General features: G+C 46.8%; 1 protein-coding gene across 1 annotated transcript in view; it reads left to right on the plus strand.

The window, feature by feature from the left end:
- The first annotated feature begins 346 nt into the window (after window positions 1-346).
- The window catches only part of DELE1 (DAP3 binding cell death enhancer 1), a 33,708-nt gene continuing 19,499 nt past the window's right edge, over window positions 347-14,555 (plus strand). Inside the window, exons 1-4 of the mRNA XM_056862855.1 lie at window positions 347-383; window positions 481-610; window positions 14,114-14,183; window positions 14,336-14,471. Coding sequence (XP_056718833.1) covers window positions 347-383; window positions 481-610; window positions 14,114-14,183; window positions 14,336-14,471 — 373 coding nt within the window. The remainder of the gene's footprint in view (window positions 384-480; window positions 611-14,113; window positions 14,184-14,335; window positions 14,472-14,555) is intronic.

The following is a 14,555-nucleotide window of genomic DNA, read 5'->3' on the forward strand; positions in this document are numbered from 1 at the left end:
TTGTTGCTCCTCCTCTGTATCGGCCTGCCTCCGATGGGCGCCTTCGTGGGCGGAGCCTCTCTCGCACGATATCTCCCCGCCTCTCCACCACTCCGGAAAACTACCCATAAGCGGGATGTGAGGGGCGCTGTGATTGGGCAGCGCCTTGTGGCTCCTCCCCCCACTCGCCCCGCCCCGTTCTGCTCCTCAGCCTGAGGGAAAACCCCGTCCGCTGAGGGGAAAGCGTGGCTGTGTGGGGTCCAGATGGGGGGGAGGGTTTCCCAACAGCCCTGAAGGGTAGTCCGAAGCCAGCCCCGCGGTGTGGGCTGCGCGCGCCGGTCCAGAGCCCCGCCGGGCCGCGAGCGCGATGCTGTGCCGCCTCCTGAGCCGCCTCAGCCGGGCAGGTGGGTGCAGCCGGGGCCGGGCGGTGGCTGTGCGGCCTCCCCTCCTCTCCCGCCCCGCCTGACGCGCGTCTCCCCCCCCCCCAATTTCTCCCCACAGTGAGGCTCCCCGAAGGAGAAATCGGCGTCCCCGGCCGGGCCCGGCCTGAGGCCCCGGCCCGGCCCTGCCAGACGGACGAGGCGCCGCCGCCGCCTCCGCCGCTTCCCGGGCAGCAGGAGTCCGGCAGAAGGTGAGCAGGAGCAGCCCGCCTAGCCTCCCCACGGGTGGGCTCCTGGGGGTGGGGATGTGAAGACAACCGGCAGCACGTGGAGCTGTCAGCTGTCTCTGTCAGATTATTATGGGTTACTCTGACAAGGAGTTGGGTTCATTCCAAGGAATGAACCCAACTCCTTGTGAGAGTAACCCATAATAATCTGACAGAGGCCGCTGACAGGTAGCTGTCAGATCAGAGGCATCTAGGTCAGTGGTTCCCAACCTTTTTTTGACCAGGGACCACAAGGACCAGGGACCACTAGGACTGAAGTCAAGGAATGAACCCACCTCCTTGTCAGAGTTACCCATAATAATCTGACAGAGACCGCTGACAGGTAGCTGTCAGATCGGAGGCATCTAGGACAGTGGTTCCCTACCTTTTTTTGACCAGGGACCACAAGGACCAGGGACCACTAGGACTGAAGTCAAGGAATGAACCCAACTCCTTGTCAGAGTAGCCCATAATAATCTGACAGAGGCTGCTGACAGGTAGCTGTCAGATCAGAGGCATCTAGGTCAGTGGTTCCCGACCTTTTTTGGACCAGGGACCACAAGGACCAGGGACCACTAGGACTGAAGTCAAGGAATGAACCCAACTCCTTGTCAGAGTAACCCATAATAATCTGACAGAGGCCGCTGACAGGTTGCTGTCAGATCGGAGGCATCTAGGACAGTGTTTCCCTACCTTTTTTTGACCAGGGACCACAAGGACCAGGGACCACTAGGACCACTAGGACTGAAGTCAAGGAATGGACCCACCTCCTTGTCAGAGTAACCCATAATAATCTGACAGAGACAGCTGACAGTAGCTGTCAGATCAGAGGCATCCAGGACAGTGGTTCCCGACCTTTTTTTGACCAGGGACCACTAGGACCACTAGGACTGAAGTCAAGGAATGAACCCAACTCCTTGTCAGAGTAACCCATAATAATCTGACAGAGACCGCTGACAGGTAGCTGTCAGGTCAGAGGCATCTAGGACAGTGGTTCCCGACCTTTTTTGACCAGGGACCACTAGGACTTTTTTGTTCGGTGCAGGGACCCCAAGGTTCAAAATAAAAATTCCGAGAATTTGAAAATAAACTTTAATCATAACTGGTTCTTGTAGGTTATCTGGGCTGTGCGACCGTGGTCTTGGTGTTTTCTTTCCTGACGTTTCGCCAGCAGCTGTGGCAGGCATCTTCAGAGGAGTAACGCTGAAGGACTGTGTCTCTCAGTGTCAAGTGTGTAGGAAGAGTAATATATAGTCAGAAAGGGGTTGGGTTGAGCTGAATCATTGTCCTGCAAAAAGTATCAAAGGTAATGTGCTGCAAAAGTATCAAAGGTAATGTGCTAATCATTGTCCTGTAAGTATCAAGATAATGTGCTAATGAGGGTGTGGTATGTTGAAAATCTCCAGACTAACAAAGACTACAGTCCACAATAGCCATGCAGATTAGCTTTGGATTTCACACATTAACAGATCACTTCAGGATACAGTAGTTCCATATTAACATACCATACCCTCATTAGCACATTATCTTGATACTTACAGGACAATGATTAGCACTACCTTTGATACTTTTTGCAGGACAATGATTCAGCTCAAACCCAACCCCTTTCTGACTATATATTACTCTTCCTACACACTTGACACTGAGGGACAGTGTCCTTCAGTGTTACTCCTCTGAAGATGCCTGCCACAGCTGCTGGTGAAACGTCAGGAAAGAAAATACCAAGACCGCGGTTACACAGCCCGGATAACCTACAAAAACCAATGAACTCTGACCGTGAAAGCCTTCGACAATATTTTAATCATAACTGTTAGTTAAACATTAAATATTTGTTGTTGTTGTTTTATAATAGAGAACTTTTAATTGAAAATAAATGTGATTTTTGAGCTTGCATCCTTTTTACAAGCTGGGCAATTCTGGGGCTAATACTGTTGCTCAGAGCTACGCGAATATAATCACTTGCTTCCAATCGATTTCTGGTCTTGTTCTTAATTATAAGCAAAGCAGAAAACCCTTGTTCGCATAAATAAGTTGTGGAGAAGAGCATAAGATATTGCAAGGCGAATTCCCCGAACCGTAGAATATGAAATTGTTTTTTTACACCAGAACTCTTCAAGAGAAACTCATTCAAACGCATCCTTACAGTGCCTATCATTTTGGAATTCAATGAGCTCTTCCTGGATTTCTTCTGCAACCTCTTCAACAGCAATGCCAAAAGGATTGCGAATCAGCTTTTGGGTATCTTTTTAATCGGTCTGGTTATATTCCGGGAACTTTATCTTTGTTTCGCAGACCTTAATTTAGTTCTCGCGGACCCCTGGGGGTCCACAGACCCCCGGTTGGGAACCAGTGATGATGCAAGAGGCAGCAATAGCCTTGCAGGTTCCTTTTTTTCCTTTTATCCCTTAGAAGCTCCTTGATCAATTGATCTTGAGCAGCATATATCTAGTGTTGGAGGGATATAAGGATTGAAACAAATCTTACCACTGACAATGTAGCCTTGGGGTCCCTACCGCTTAGTAAAAAAGGCATTATGTCGGTCACAGAGGCATTGGATTTCTATATTAAAAGGGGGGAAATATAGTGCGATCGAAGTTCCTCGTAAAAGCGGCGTTCCAAAAGGGCATGGGCTAATGCAGGGGTCGGCAAACTCATTAGTCAAAAGAGCCAAATATCAACAGTACAACGATTGAGATTTCTTTTGAGAGCCAAATTTCTTAAACTTAAACTATATAGGTAGGTACACTGTTTATTAACTTAATAAACTTTAATTAAAGTTTTAAGTCTTAATTAAACTGTAGGTACACTGGGGGGAGATGCTAGGGTTGCCAGGTCTCCAGCCACCACCTGGAGGTTGGCAACCCTAGTAGAGGAAGGGAGGTGGGAGGGATGGAGAAAGTAAGGAACTGGGAAAGGAAAGAGAATGAAGGAACTGAGGAAGGAAGGAAGGAAGGGAGGGGGAGGGGCGGAGAAGAAAGAAAGAGAGAGAAAGAGAAAGAGAGAAAGAGAGAGAGAGAACTGGGAAAGGAAAGAGAAGGAAGGAACTGAGGAAGAAAGGGAAGAAGGAAGGAAGGAAGAGTGGGGGAGGGACAGAGAGAAAGAAAGAGGAAGGAAGGAACTGGGAAGGAAAGAGAAGGAAGCAACTGGGGAAGAAAGGATGGAAGGAAGGAAGGAAGAAAGAAGAGGGGGGAGAAAGGAGAGGGGGGAGGGGGAGGACGGCGGGGGATGGCAGGCCTTTCTCTGGCGGATGCGCGACTGTTGAGGGGCTGCCTGGCCCTCCACGAGCGCCCTGCATGCCAGGCAGAAGGTGCCGGTGGGGTTTGGCGGGGCACATTCAAACCCGGGACTGCAAGCTGAAAGAGGCGGCCGGTCGGGGACGAAACGCTTTCCCGCTGGGCCCCGGGCCTTCCCCCCGTTCCCCTCCGTGGCTTGCCAGCAGCCTCACACGGGACCAAGTCGGAGCCTGCCGGGGCTTCCCTCCTCACGGGCGAGAGGGCGAGCAGGCCAAGGGCTGCCTTCGGAGGGGGAGAGGGGCGCGTCGCCCTCGTCGCCGCTCCGGGAGGGAGCTTGCAAGGCGCGCCGGACCTCCCTCGCCTCTCCCCGGCCAGCCTACCTGCAAAAGCCACCGAAGGGCACATGGAGAGAGCAGGCGGAGGAGGCTGCTGCCGGGCTGGGGGTTGTAACCTCAGCGTCTCGCCCGGCAACCGGCGACGCGGAACAATGCGCAACAGGAGGGAGGCCAGGCCTTCGTCCCCCTGCCGTGGAAAGAGCCGCACTCAAGGGCTCAAAGAGCCGGATGCGGCTCGGGAGCCGCACTTCTGCGACCCATGGGCTAATGAGTCAATAGAGCCAGAAGAGCAAGGGCAGATCCTGTCTGAGTATGGTATATTCAGAATTCTGCCCTGCATTACCATAGAAGGGTTAGCATTCAATCTAGCCAAGCAAAAAGCTCTACAGGGATGAGGAGTTGTCAGATAATATGTATAGGCAGGCAGACCACGTGGAGGGGGTATTCCGAAGAACTGGGATGAACAGACGCGACGAGCACGAAAAATAGTGCTGTCATAATCGAGCTCTTTAATGCAACTAACCAGTTTGAAGCAGTAGGATGATGTAATACTGTGGCCAGGTCTACAGGTGGCCTTATTGGTTTCAGGTGGAGTTCTACATATAAGCCTATGTAACTGTAACTCTGTGTTGGGAAGTTTGGTGGAGAGAAGTGTACGTGACGGTTTGTCTTTTATCTGTGCACTGTAAATTAAACAACACTGTTTTCTATAAAGCAAGGAGTTCTGGTGGTGTGTCCTGGATAACTGCTAATCCTCCTGCTTCCACGTCACTCCTGGCTTTGGGGAGGGGGGGTTGGAGCCTTCCGTGGGGAAGAGTGACAGCTGTCAATCCAGGAAGCCGTTTTTGACATCCAGGATTGCGTCATTGCTGTCACTGGGCCCCCTACGGGCGATCGTGTCGGCCTCTGGGTCTTATTTTCAGTGGCAAAACAAGACACAGGGAGAGATCTTCCGCACAAAAACTGTGCTGTAAACGCAGTCCAGAGTCCACGCTTCATGTTGGGCCTGTGGCTGGTTTGCAACACTCTCCCCGTTAATATTGTGGTTTGGTACTGAGAAAAGGAGGGAGAAATAACTGCAGTGTCCAGCTTTGTTACGTACTTAAGCAGCATCTAAGGTACCTGAAAAGGCACCTGCTCAGTAGTAGAGCTTGTTCTTTTCATACAGCAATCCCGGGTTCAATTTCCAGCATGTCTGGTTACAGAGGGATCTGGTAGTAGATTATGTGCAAGATCTTTGCTTGAGACCCTAGAGAGCCACTATCAATTAGAGTGGAAAGTAAATAAATAAATTTTATTTGCAGCTAGTATGCCAGATAAAACAGGTAGAGTGGGAAGTAGTGACCTTGAGAGACCGATGGTCTGACCTGGTATAAGGCAGCATTGTGCTTAAAAATACACGTGAGGTCCGGAGATCAGAGAGCAGAGTTACTCAGCATGGTGTAGTGGTTAAGAGCGGTGGTTAGGAGCAGTGGAGTCTAACCGGGAGACCTGGTTTGTTTCCCCACTCCTCCACATGAATGGCTGAGACTAATCTGGTGAACTGGGTTGGATTCCCCACTCCTACACATGAAGTCAGCTGGGTGACCCTGGGCTAGTCATAGTTCTCTTAGCCCCACCTCTCAGTCCCACCTACCTCACAGGGTGTCTGTTGTGGGGAGAGGAAGGGAAGGTGATTGTAAGCCGGTTTGATTCTTCCTTAAGTGGTAGAGAAAGTCGGCATATAAAAATCAACTCTTCCTCTAGTTTGTACTGTGAAGTTGGTTGCTGTAGCAGCAGTATTGGGTGACTAAAACTTTAGCGGTGGGCTGGTTTCGCATCAAAACCTCAAAGGCCGCCCCACCTTTTTTACACCCCAGAAGTACTTTTTAAAAAGCTTCACTAAAAATCGCATTTTCCACATAAAATAAAGCAGGAGTAGCAGAGGTGAGAGAGAAAGTAAGGGATGGTTTTCAAAGAGAAAAGGGGAGTGTATATACATGCCATGCTGAAATCTTGGATTTCTCCGTTGTTCTGTATAGGCAGCTAACACTTTGAATGCATTTTCCCCCTCTTAGCTTTAAGGTAAAGTAACACAGAAGTCTTGTGCCCGGAAAATATATTCTCGTACTCTTAAGTAAAGATAGTCCCCTGTGCAAGAATTGGTTTATTCCCCTATGGTTTGTCATTGCCTTTCTCATTCATCTACACTTTACTCCCACGGATATTTTGACTGGTCATGGACCATTTCAATAAACTGACTGACTACACTTTACCCCCAGAAATCTGGGTCCTCATTTTTCCAACCTCGGAAGGATGGAAGGCTGAGTCAACCTTGAGCCGGCTACCTGAAACTGACTTCTGTTGGGATTGAACTCAGGTCATGAACAAAGCTTTGACTGCATTACTGCAGCTTACCACTCTGTGCCAGAGGGCTCTAAGTACTCTTAGATGTGTGAAAATCACAGTTGGCCATGATTCTTTTTTGTTGGCAATGCTATATCTCCTCTATGTCCTTCACGTGAGTAGTTGAGCAGAAAACTCAAAGGTGACATAAAGCATTATTTAGGAATAATAATTGACTTGTCTAAGCCAAGTTTTGGTCATAGCATGCTATCACACGCACATGGAAAAAAGGCTTCATGTACTTCCCGATTCAGATTTTTATTGAATTAAAATAATGGAACTTTACTTGTCAGCTTTTTGGTGAGCTACAGCTGTTGTGATAGGAGAAAAGCAGGTCAAGATGTCTTAGATAAATTAAATAATTAAAAATAAAATTCCATCTTCTATGCATCATTTAAGGGAAATATTGTACAAAATGCCATCAAAAGGGTTAGCTTTTAACAGCGTCATGAAAAAGTGCAGACCTTTGCACCGAGCAGTTTACAACCTAATATTTACATACAATGATGCAAGAGAAATGACAGAAAAGAACAGCTGCCGATATGCACACAAACTCTGCTGTTGTCCTTTGCAGCTGGTCACTTTAAACTGTGTAAGAGGAAGATGGGAGGGATTCCTTTATTGGGGCAGATGTGGCTAGGCAAGTCACTGTCATAATTCCAAAGGTGCCCACAAACTCAAAAAGATTGGGGATCTCTGCACTACAGTGTATTAATTGTTGCCAAAACTATTCACATTTTAGCAATAAACATGTCCTTGAAAATATGTTGTCTGTGTCCACAGTATACATAGGAATTATAATCTAGCACTGTTGATTTATAAATTTAAAATTTTTGCTACGTATTCTAAAACACAGGATATTTCAGAGGATTTTTTAGCAGTCCCCAAATTGCAAAAAAATTAATTTGAAAAAAAGGTGTGTGTTCCCCACCCCCCGCCCCGAATTTCCCTGTTTTTTTCCCCATGCCTTAACCTAAATGACCCCCCTTCAGTTCTGTTTTCATAACTCTATGTTGGTTCCTTGGGGCTATATCAGGAACAGAACTTGCAAGGCAACTTGATTTAAAATAAAAATTTGTTTAACATCCCTTCCACCATACAAAACAATGCAACCAGACTGATGTAGTGGACACATGAATACACTAGTGAACAGGAAACAGATAGTCTCTCCGAGTTCAATTTAACAACTGGTTCTTGCTTGCAAGATTTGCGGTGAGTTAAGTCCCACTTCTTAAGTCTACCAAGTCGCAGGAGTCTTCTCATCCTCTTCACTTTCAAAAGGATTCAGTTCCAACAAACTAGACAGCACAGTGACCCGACTGCAATCTGCAGCTTCAAAGATACACCCCTGGAGTAACAACATAATTACTACAATAGTACAAGTTAAACTTAATTTTTCCCCTTTACTAATTAAATTTAACATACAAAGTTTTCTACCTACCATTTCCAAGGCGGTAAGAGCCCAGAAAATCTTATCCAGCTCCCTGGCAACCAGCCTCTTCCTCTGCTGCTTAGCTCCAGGAACTCAATCCACCCCTACTGAGGTTACATTTTCTCAAGATCCCTTAGTAGAAGACCCCGTGTCAAACTAAAGACTCATAAGATCAGACTATTAGTTAAAAGCTTTATTGCACGTAAACATTTTCCATTTTCTGTGGCTCTTACACCTTCTTTCAGAGAACTGGTGACGTAGAATGGTAAGCGTGAGCTCTGAATCTGGAAATCCCCCTCTGAATCTCACCTTGGCCATGAACTCTCTACAGTGCCTAAGGCAAGCTGTTCTCTCTCTTTCATCCTCCGTCTCTGATCTGTAACATGATATGATCACACTGACCTTCCTTACAGAAGAGCGAAAGGAGTACATGGTGATGTATGTGAAGCACTCTGAATACTCTAGTGAGGAATATTATCTAATCAGAAGGAGAAGTTCGTTTTCATAAGATCTTTTATGTAGAAGTATGGTTTATGATTTGAGTGAGTAGCGCTTGAAATAAATACACAAACGTGAAAACTCCAGCTCTTAACTTCAGTGCATCTCCCTTTCTGACAAAAGATACATTGATGGTAGCTATTTCCTTTCAAATCTAGCGGGTTCATAGCATCTTTTATGATTCTGTGAGCTGTACTATAGTAGCTTAGTCATGGAATGTATTCACCCCGTGAAAATCAATTTAACCAAGTTGCAGTCCGTAACAGCCAAAGTACGAGAGGCCAAGTGCAACCCTGACTGAAAGAAAATGATTTGCTACAATGAAAAGATGGTCTCTTAAGAGGAGTACCTGCTGCCAAGTGGTTAGCAAACAGATGAAGTTTTTGTGCACTTGGATCATGATTTGTATTGTAAATTGTAATTGTAAGATGGGCTCCCCTTGGGGAACTCCTTTTTCTTCTCCAGGGGCGCTCTTCTTCTGTATCTTAGCTTACTAGCTTTACATTTCCTCTCTCTGTGCAATGATCAGTCCACTATGGTTTAGAACAGCTGTTACTCTCCATCTACCCCCCACTTGACACAGACGACAGCTGAAGCCTAAACTAGTCACACTCACTGCGGTCCAGTAGAGAGGCTTTTGGAGGCTTGGGTTTAAATCCCTGCTCAGTCAGGAACTTGCTGAGTGACCTTGAAAGGGTGGTTAGTTTTCTTGACACCATTTCCACAAATTACAAAAAGAGAAATAACAGCGAAGTGTGCCACAAAGTTGTAGTGTAGATGAAGTATTCCATGCATTGTGTGTGTGTGTGTGACTGGCCAAGACCAACTAGGGAAGGGGAGAGCACAGCAGGGCCATGTTCTGGTTTTGGACATATGCCAACACCTTACCTTACGTAAAGCAGGTAGCAACTGGAATGACAAGCTGTGAGGTCTCCCATCACTGTTTTCCATGTGGGATATTCTGTCCGCTCTCATGTAACTGGCTCTTTCCCTTCAGCTTCCTGGCTGGCCTCTGGAATACAGAAAATGGTGGGGGGGAATTGGTTGAAGCTCAAAGTGGGTGAGGAAGGCTTTGCCCTATATGGAGATTTACAGGGGGGGGGGCTTACTCCTGCCTGACGCTTCAGAAAGGATGTGGACAGAATAGAGCAGGTGCAGAAGAGAGTGACAAGGATGATCAGGGGCCTGAAGACCAAGCCCTATGAGGAAAGGCTAAGGGACTTGGGAATGTTCAGTCTGGAGAAGAGGAGGTTGAGGGGGGACATGATTGCTCTCTTTAAGTATTTGAAAGGTTGTCAGAGAAGGGCAGAGAGCTGTTCTTGTTGGAAGCAGAGGGCAGGACTCGTGACAATGGGTATAAATTACAGGCGGAAATGTACTGGCTGGATATCAGGGAGGGGAATTATAGTAAGAGTAGTTCAGCAGTGGAATGGGCTGCCTAGGGAGGTGGTGATCTCTCCCTCACTGGCAGCCTTCAAGCAGAGGCCAGATGAGCACTCGTCAAGGGTTCTTTAGGCTGATCCTACATTGAGCAAGGGGTTGGACTAGATGGCTTGTATAGCCCCTTCCAACTCTATGATTCTATGATATTGATGAATAATTTACCAATCAATAATCATGGAGTCTTTCTGATATTATAGAGGAAGGAGGATGGAATGAGGAGGGTAGCTGGGTAGCGGTTGTTACTAGCCAATCATGGGATTGTTTCTTTCCTGAAATGTTCACGATGGGTTGCATCCCAGAGGGCCCTTGTTTGCGAGGGGCCACATTCTTTAGATAGGCTCCTAATTTGCTGGGATGGGATGGAGGTGGTAGATAAATGCAGTTTATATTCTCAGCATGTTGTTTGTGATGACGAAACCAGTTGTTTCTCTGGTTCCGTTCCAGTCTAGTTTTTAAAGGCCACTGACTTCGGCTACAGAGCAATTGAAATAAACTTCACTAGAGACTGTGCCGTGATTTTCACTCTGCATTTGAAAACGACGCCCACCCCAAACCAGGTTCCCCATTTTGGACGGAGGGCAGAAACCTCCAGGGGTTCACAGCAGAGAAAGAGGAACAGTTGTGCATCCTGAACAAGCGGACTCAGGCCTTCAAGTTAGCATTTCCTGTTTTCATCTTGGCTCGAGTCAAAGCAACCCAGCAACAAATTGAGGACTGGGAAATAGTTCCCCTTGCATAATACTTCATTAGTGTAGATATAGCAAGGAGTGCACTCTTTTCACATCTTCAGGAAACTCTTAGAAATAAAACTTGAAATCTTGTCGAGGGAGCTCCTCTCGATTTCTTGCCGGTGCTCCTTTCATCTCTTCTGGGCTGCGTTCACACAGCATTGGGTACTGTGCTGCTGCTGCACTAAAGCAACCATTTGTCGCTAATTTTTACCTTGTCTGGACTAGCGAGTCATGTTGCAAATGATCACTATGGTGCAGTGGCAGCGCAGTAGCCAGCACTGTGTAGGTGCGGCCCTGGTTGACTACCTTTGCACTTGCTTTGAAGGACTGCGGGGGCCAGAGTTCCTAAGAGAATAACCAAGGTCTGTTCTAAGCCGGCAACTTTCCCCAAGCAAGAAGGGCACTATGACTTATCTGTACTCCTCCTCCCTTGTCAGGTCACCCTGGAACTCCAGAGCCATATCCTTTGGAAATTCTTGGTTTCATGATGGCTTTTAGGTGCATTGACTGAGTTTATCCCAGATGTACATACAGGAAATACTTGTAGCCTCTCCTGCCTCCCTGATCAATATACCAGTATTCTCAAGCTCCTGTTTGTCACATTCATACTTTACCATTTTAGAAGTACAGAAAAACATGTGTGAAGTGGCCCTAGAATAGGGTTGCCAACCTCCAGGTACTAGCTGGAGATCTCCTGCTATACAACCGATCTTCAGCTGATAGAGATCAGTTCACCTGGACAAAATGACCTCTTTGGCAATTGGACTCTATGGGGTTGAAGTCCCTCCCCTGCCCAAATCCCGCCCACCTCAGGCTCCACCCCATAAACCTCCCGCCGGTGGCGAAGAGGGACCTGGCAACCCTACCCTGGAAAGGGGATCCTAACTATGTCTTGACCCGGAGTCTGAGCAAAGAGAAAGTCATACCAGCAGAGTTGGCCTTGGTCTGGGGGTCAGCACTCCATGCTCCAAACACAATTACTGTTTCACTCCCAGGTTTTCACAGCTGGATGGGTACCATGGTGGGCTCTTCCTCTGACAACCCCAGAGGCACTTAGGATAGACATGGCCAGTAATTGTTCAACAGTGCTTCAGTCGGCATGGCCAGTTGGAACACTAGAGAACTGGAGCCACAGGAATTGCATTTCAAGGCTTTTTTAAAAAATGCTGCCATCAAAACTGTAAAATGATATTACAAGTAATACAAAATTGTCAGAGAGAAATAACAGAGCAAGCGATAAAACTCCAGTTACTCAGTTAAGTGGAACCCACATCGAATCAGTACGGAGCTCCAGTAAATCAAGAGCAGGGACTTTAGCTTGTCTAGCTTAGGAAGAGCAAAGGGACCAGAAAAGAAGAACATTTATTGTTTTCCAGGAGTCAGCTGATGGTTTGATGTATCGTAACTTCGCTGCTTGATAACATATTTTAATATTAGGGACCTTTATCCCGCTCTAAATAATGTCTTTGCTTAGACGCTTGGGCATTTACTTAACCAATGATACATCAAACCATCAGCTTAACCAAATAATTTAAATATCAATTTCTGCAATTCCCCTTATTTTGCTGAGCTAACCTGAAGCAGAATGTTAAGAAATGAAACTAAATTCATTCTGAGAAGAGATTATGCCTAGCTAGGAAAGAAGTCACGTGGACCAAAATGTCTTGTTCTGCCTCGCTTTTCATTTCCTTATGGTTGTAGTCAACCAGCTATGTTAAGAGGGGAACAATTTAAGTCGTTTTTAGTCCCCATTGGGGAGAAAGGCAAGAGTATAAATCTTGCTGAATCTAAATACCCAAGTATTTTATGAGTACTTTTCTCCATGAGAACACAACCTATTTCAACTTAAAGAGTTGTCTGTAGATTATCCCCTGTCTGCTCCAAATATTTGAAGATTGATTTTTATAACCAGATATTACAATTTGGAAAAAAAATGATTCTCTAGGATGGGTTAGTTATAGCAACATTCTGTACATAAGATGAGCCAAACTTCACTGAATAGAATCATGGAGCTGGAAGGGACATTCAGGGTCTTCTTATTCAACCCCCTGCACAATGCAGGAAATTCACAACTACCTCCCCCACACACACACCCCTGCTCCATGCCCGGAAGATGGCGGAAAAAGAACACCACCAGGATCCCTGGCCAAACTGGCCTGGAGGAAAATTATTTCCTGACTCCAAAGTGGTGATTGGCATTTCCCTGGACATGTAAGAAAGGCCCATGAGAGCCAAGCACTGATGCAATCCTCTCATGATCTGCCTAAATTCACAGAATCAGCTTTGCTGTCAAATGGCCATCTAGCCTCTGCTTTAAAACCTCCAAAGAAGGAGAGTTCAACTGTGCCCGACAATACTCCCCACTGTGATTGCTAGAGGCATCAAAAACTCCAGACAATGAAAGTCAAAGAGACGCTTCTGTGATGCCTGCTCTTTAGCATTAGCTGCCACAAGTACTTATAGCATGGCATGGGGAGGTTAAAGCTGCTGCCTTAAAATCAGGATAGTTGGAGTATCGATTTTCCCAGGGGGACAGGGATCTGAAAAGGGAGATGCACAAAGCCAAAAATATTTTCTGTTTGGGGAATTATTGGTGGGAGAGATCAGTAAGCATTCACAGCACCTGTTGTCTTGCTTACATACATTAGAAAAATTGATGAATATGAATGTGACATCTGAGCCCCCAGGGAATCATAGAATCATAGAGTTGGAAGGGACCACCAGGGTCATCTAGTCCAACCCCCTGCACAATGCAGGAAATTCATAACTACCTCCCCCACACACCCCCAGTGACCCCTACTCCATGCCCAGAAGATGGCCAAGATGCCCTCCCTCTCATAAACTGCCTAAGTTCATAGAATCAGCATTGCTGACAGATGGTCATCTAGCCTCTGCTTAAATATCTCCAGGGAATGAGAGCTTAACACCTCCCAAGGAAGCCTGTTCCACGGAGGAACTGCTCTAACTTTTAGAAATTTCTTCCTAATGTCTAGATGGAAACTCTTCTGATATAATTTTAACCTGTTGGTTCTGGTCCGGCCTTCTGGGGCAATAGAAAACAACTCAGCACCATCCTCTGTATGACAGCCCCTCTCAGTCTTCTCTTCAGGCTAAACATACCCAGCTCCTTCAACCTTTCCTCATAGGACTTGGTCTCCAGATCCCACACTATCTTTGTTACCCTCCTCTGGACATGTTCCAGCTTGTCTAAATCTTTCTTAAATTGTGCCCAAAACTGTGCATCACAGGTTGTTGTCTGGGCAGCAGTTTTCTAACCAGTCTGAGTCTGGCTGTACTTTTGGCCGCCGTCCACACACTGCCTGGTCCCCCAAGTTCAAGCGCAGGCTGGATGGAAGTTTATCATCTCCCTTTTCATGTGATTTCTTTCTCTTTGTTTCTTCTTCTTCCTGGAATTGGCGTGGCAGGGGCAGACATCAGCAGCGCGAACATGGATGTGGGAACCTTTTACGTCACTGCAGCACTTTGGATGCTTTCACCTGGGTAAGCTGACATGCAACAGGTTTATGGGAGAAGGCAGTGGTCATTTTGCAGACAAAAGTGAGGCAACATCGATGCTCTGGAGGAGTGAAAAGGCTTTAAAGGCTTCCCCAAGGTTGCTCTAACAGTCTCCAATCATTTCTCTCCTTTGCCAGGGTTTCTTGGCTGTCGTTGCTCTGGAGTTGGCCAAGCAGGTCCAATGGCTACATTCTTTGCAACCAAGTGGAAGTCGTGCCAGACTTTGCCAGTTTGGTGGTCAGCTTGCTGTTTTGCCCCCGCATCAGCACTCAGGTAGGTGTGTCATCTACACTTCAGGCTAGACCTTCCTGCGTTGGAAAGACTGTACTGCGGGGGGTGTCAAACATAAGGCTTGCA

The sequence above is a fragment of the Euleptes europaea genome, chromosome 17 (genome assembly GCF_029931775.1).
Source record: "Euleptes europaea isolate rEulEur1 chromosome 17, rEulEur1.hap1, whole genome shotgun sequence".
NCBI lineage: Eukaryota > Metazoa > Chordata > Lepidosauria > Squamata > Sphaerodactylidae > Euleptes > Euleptes europaea.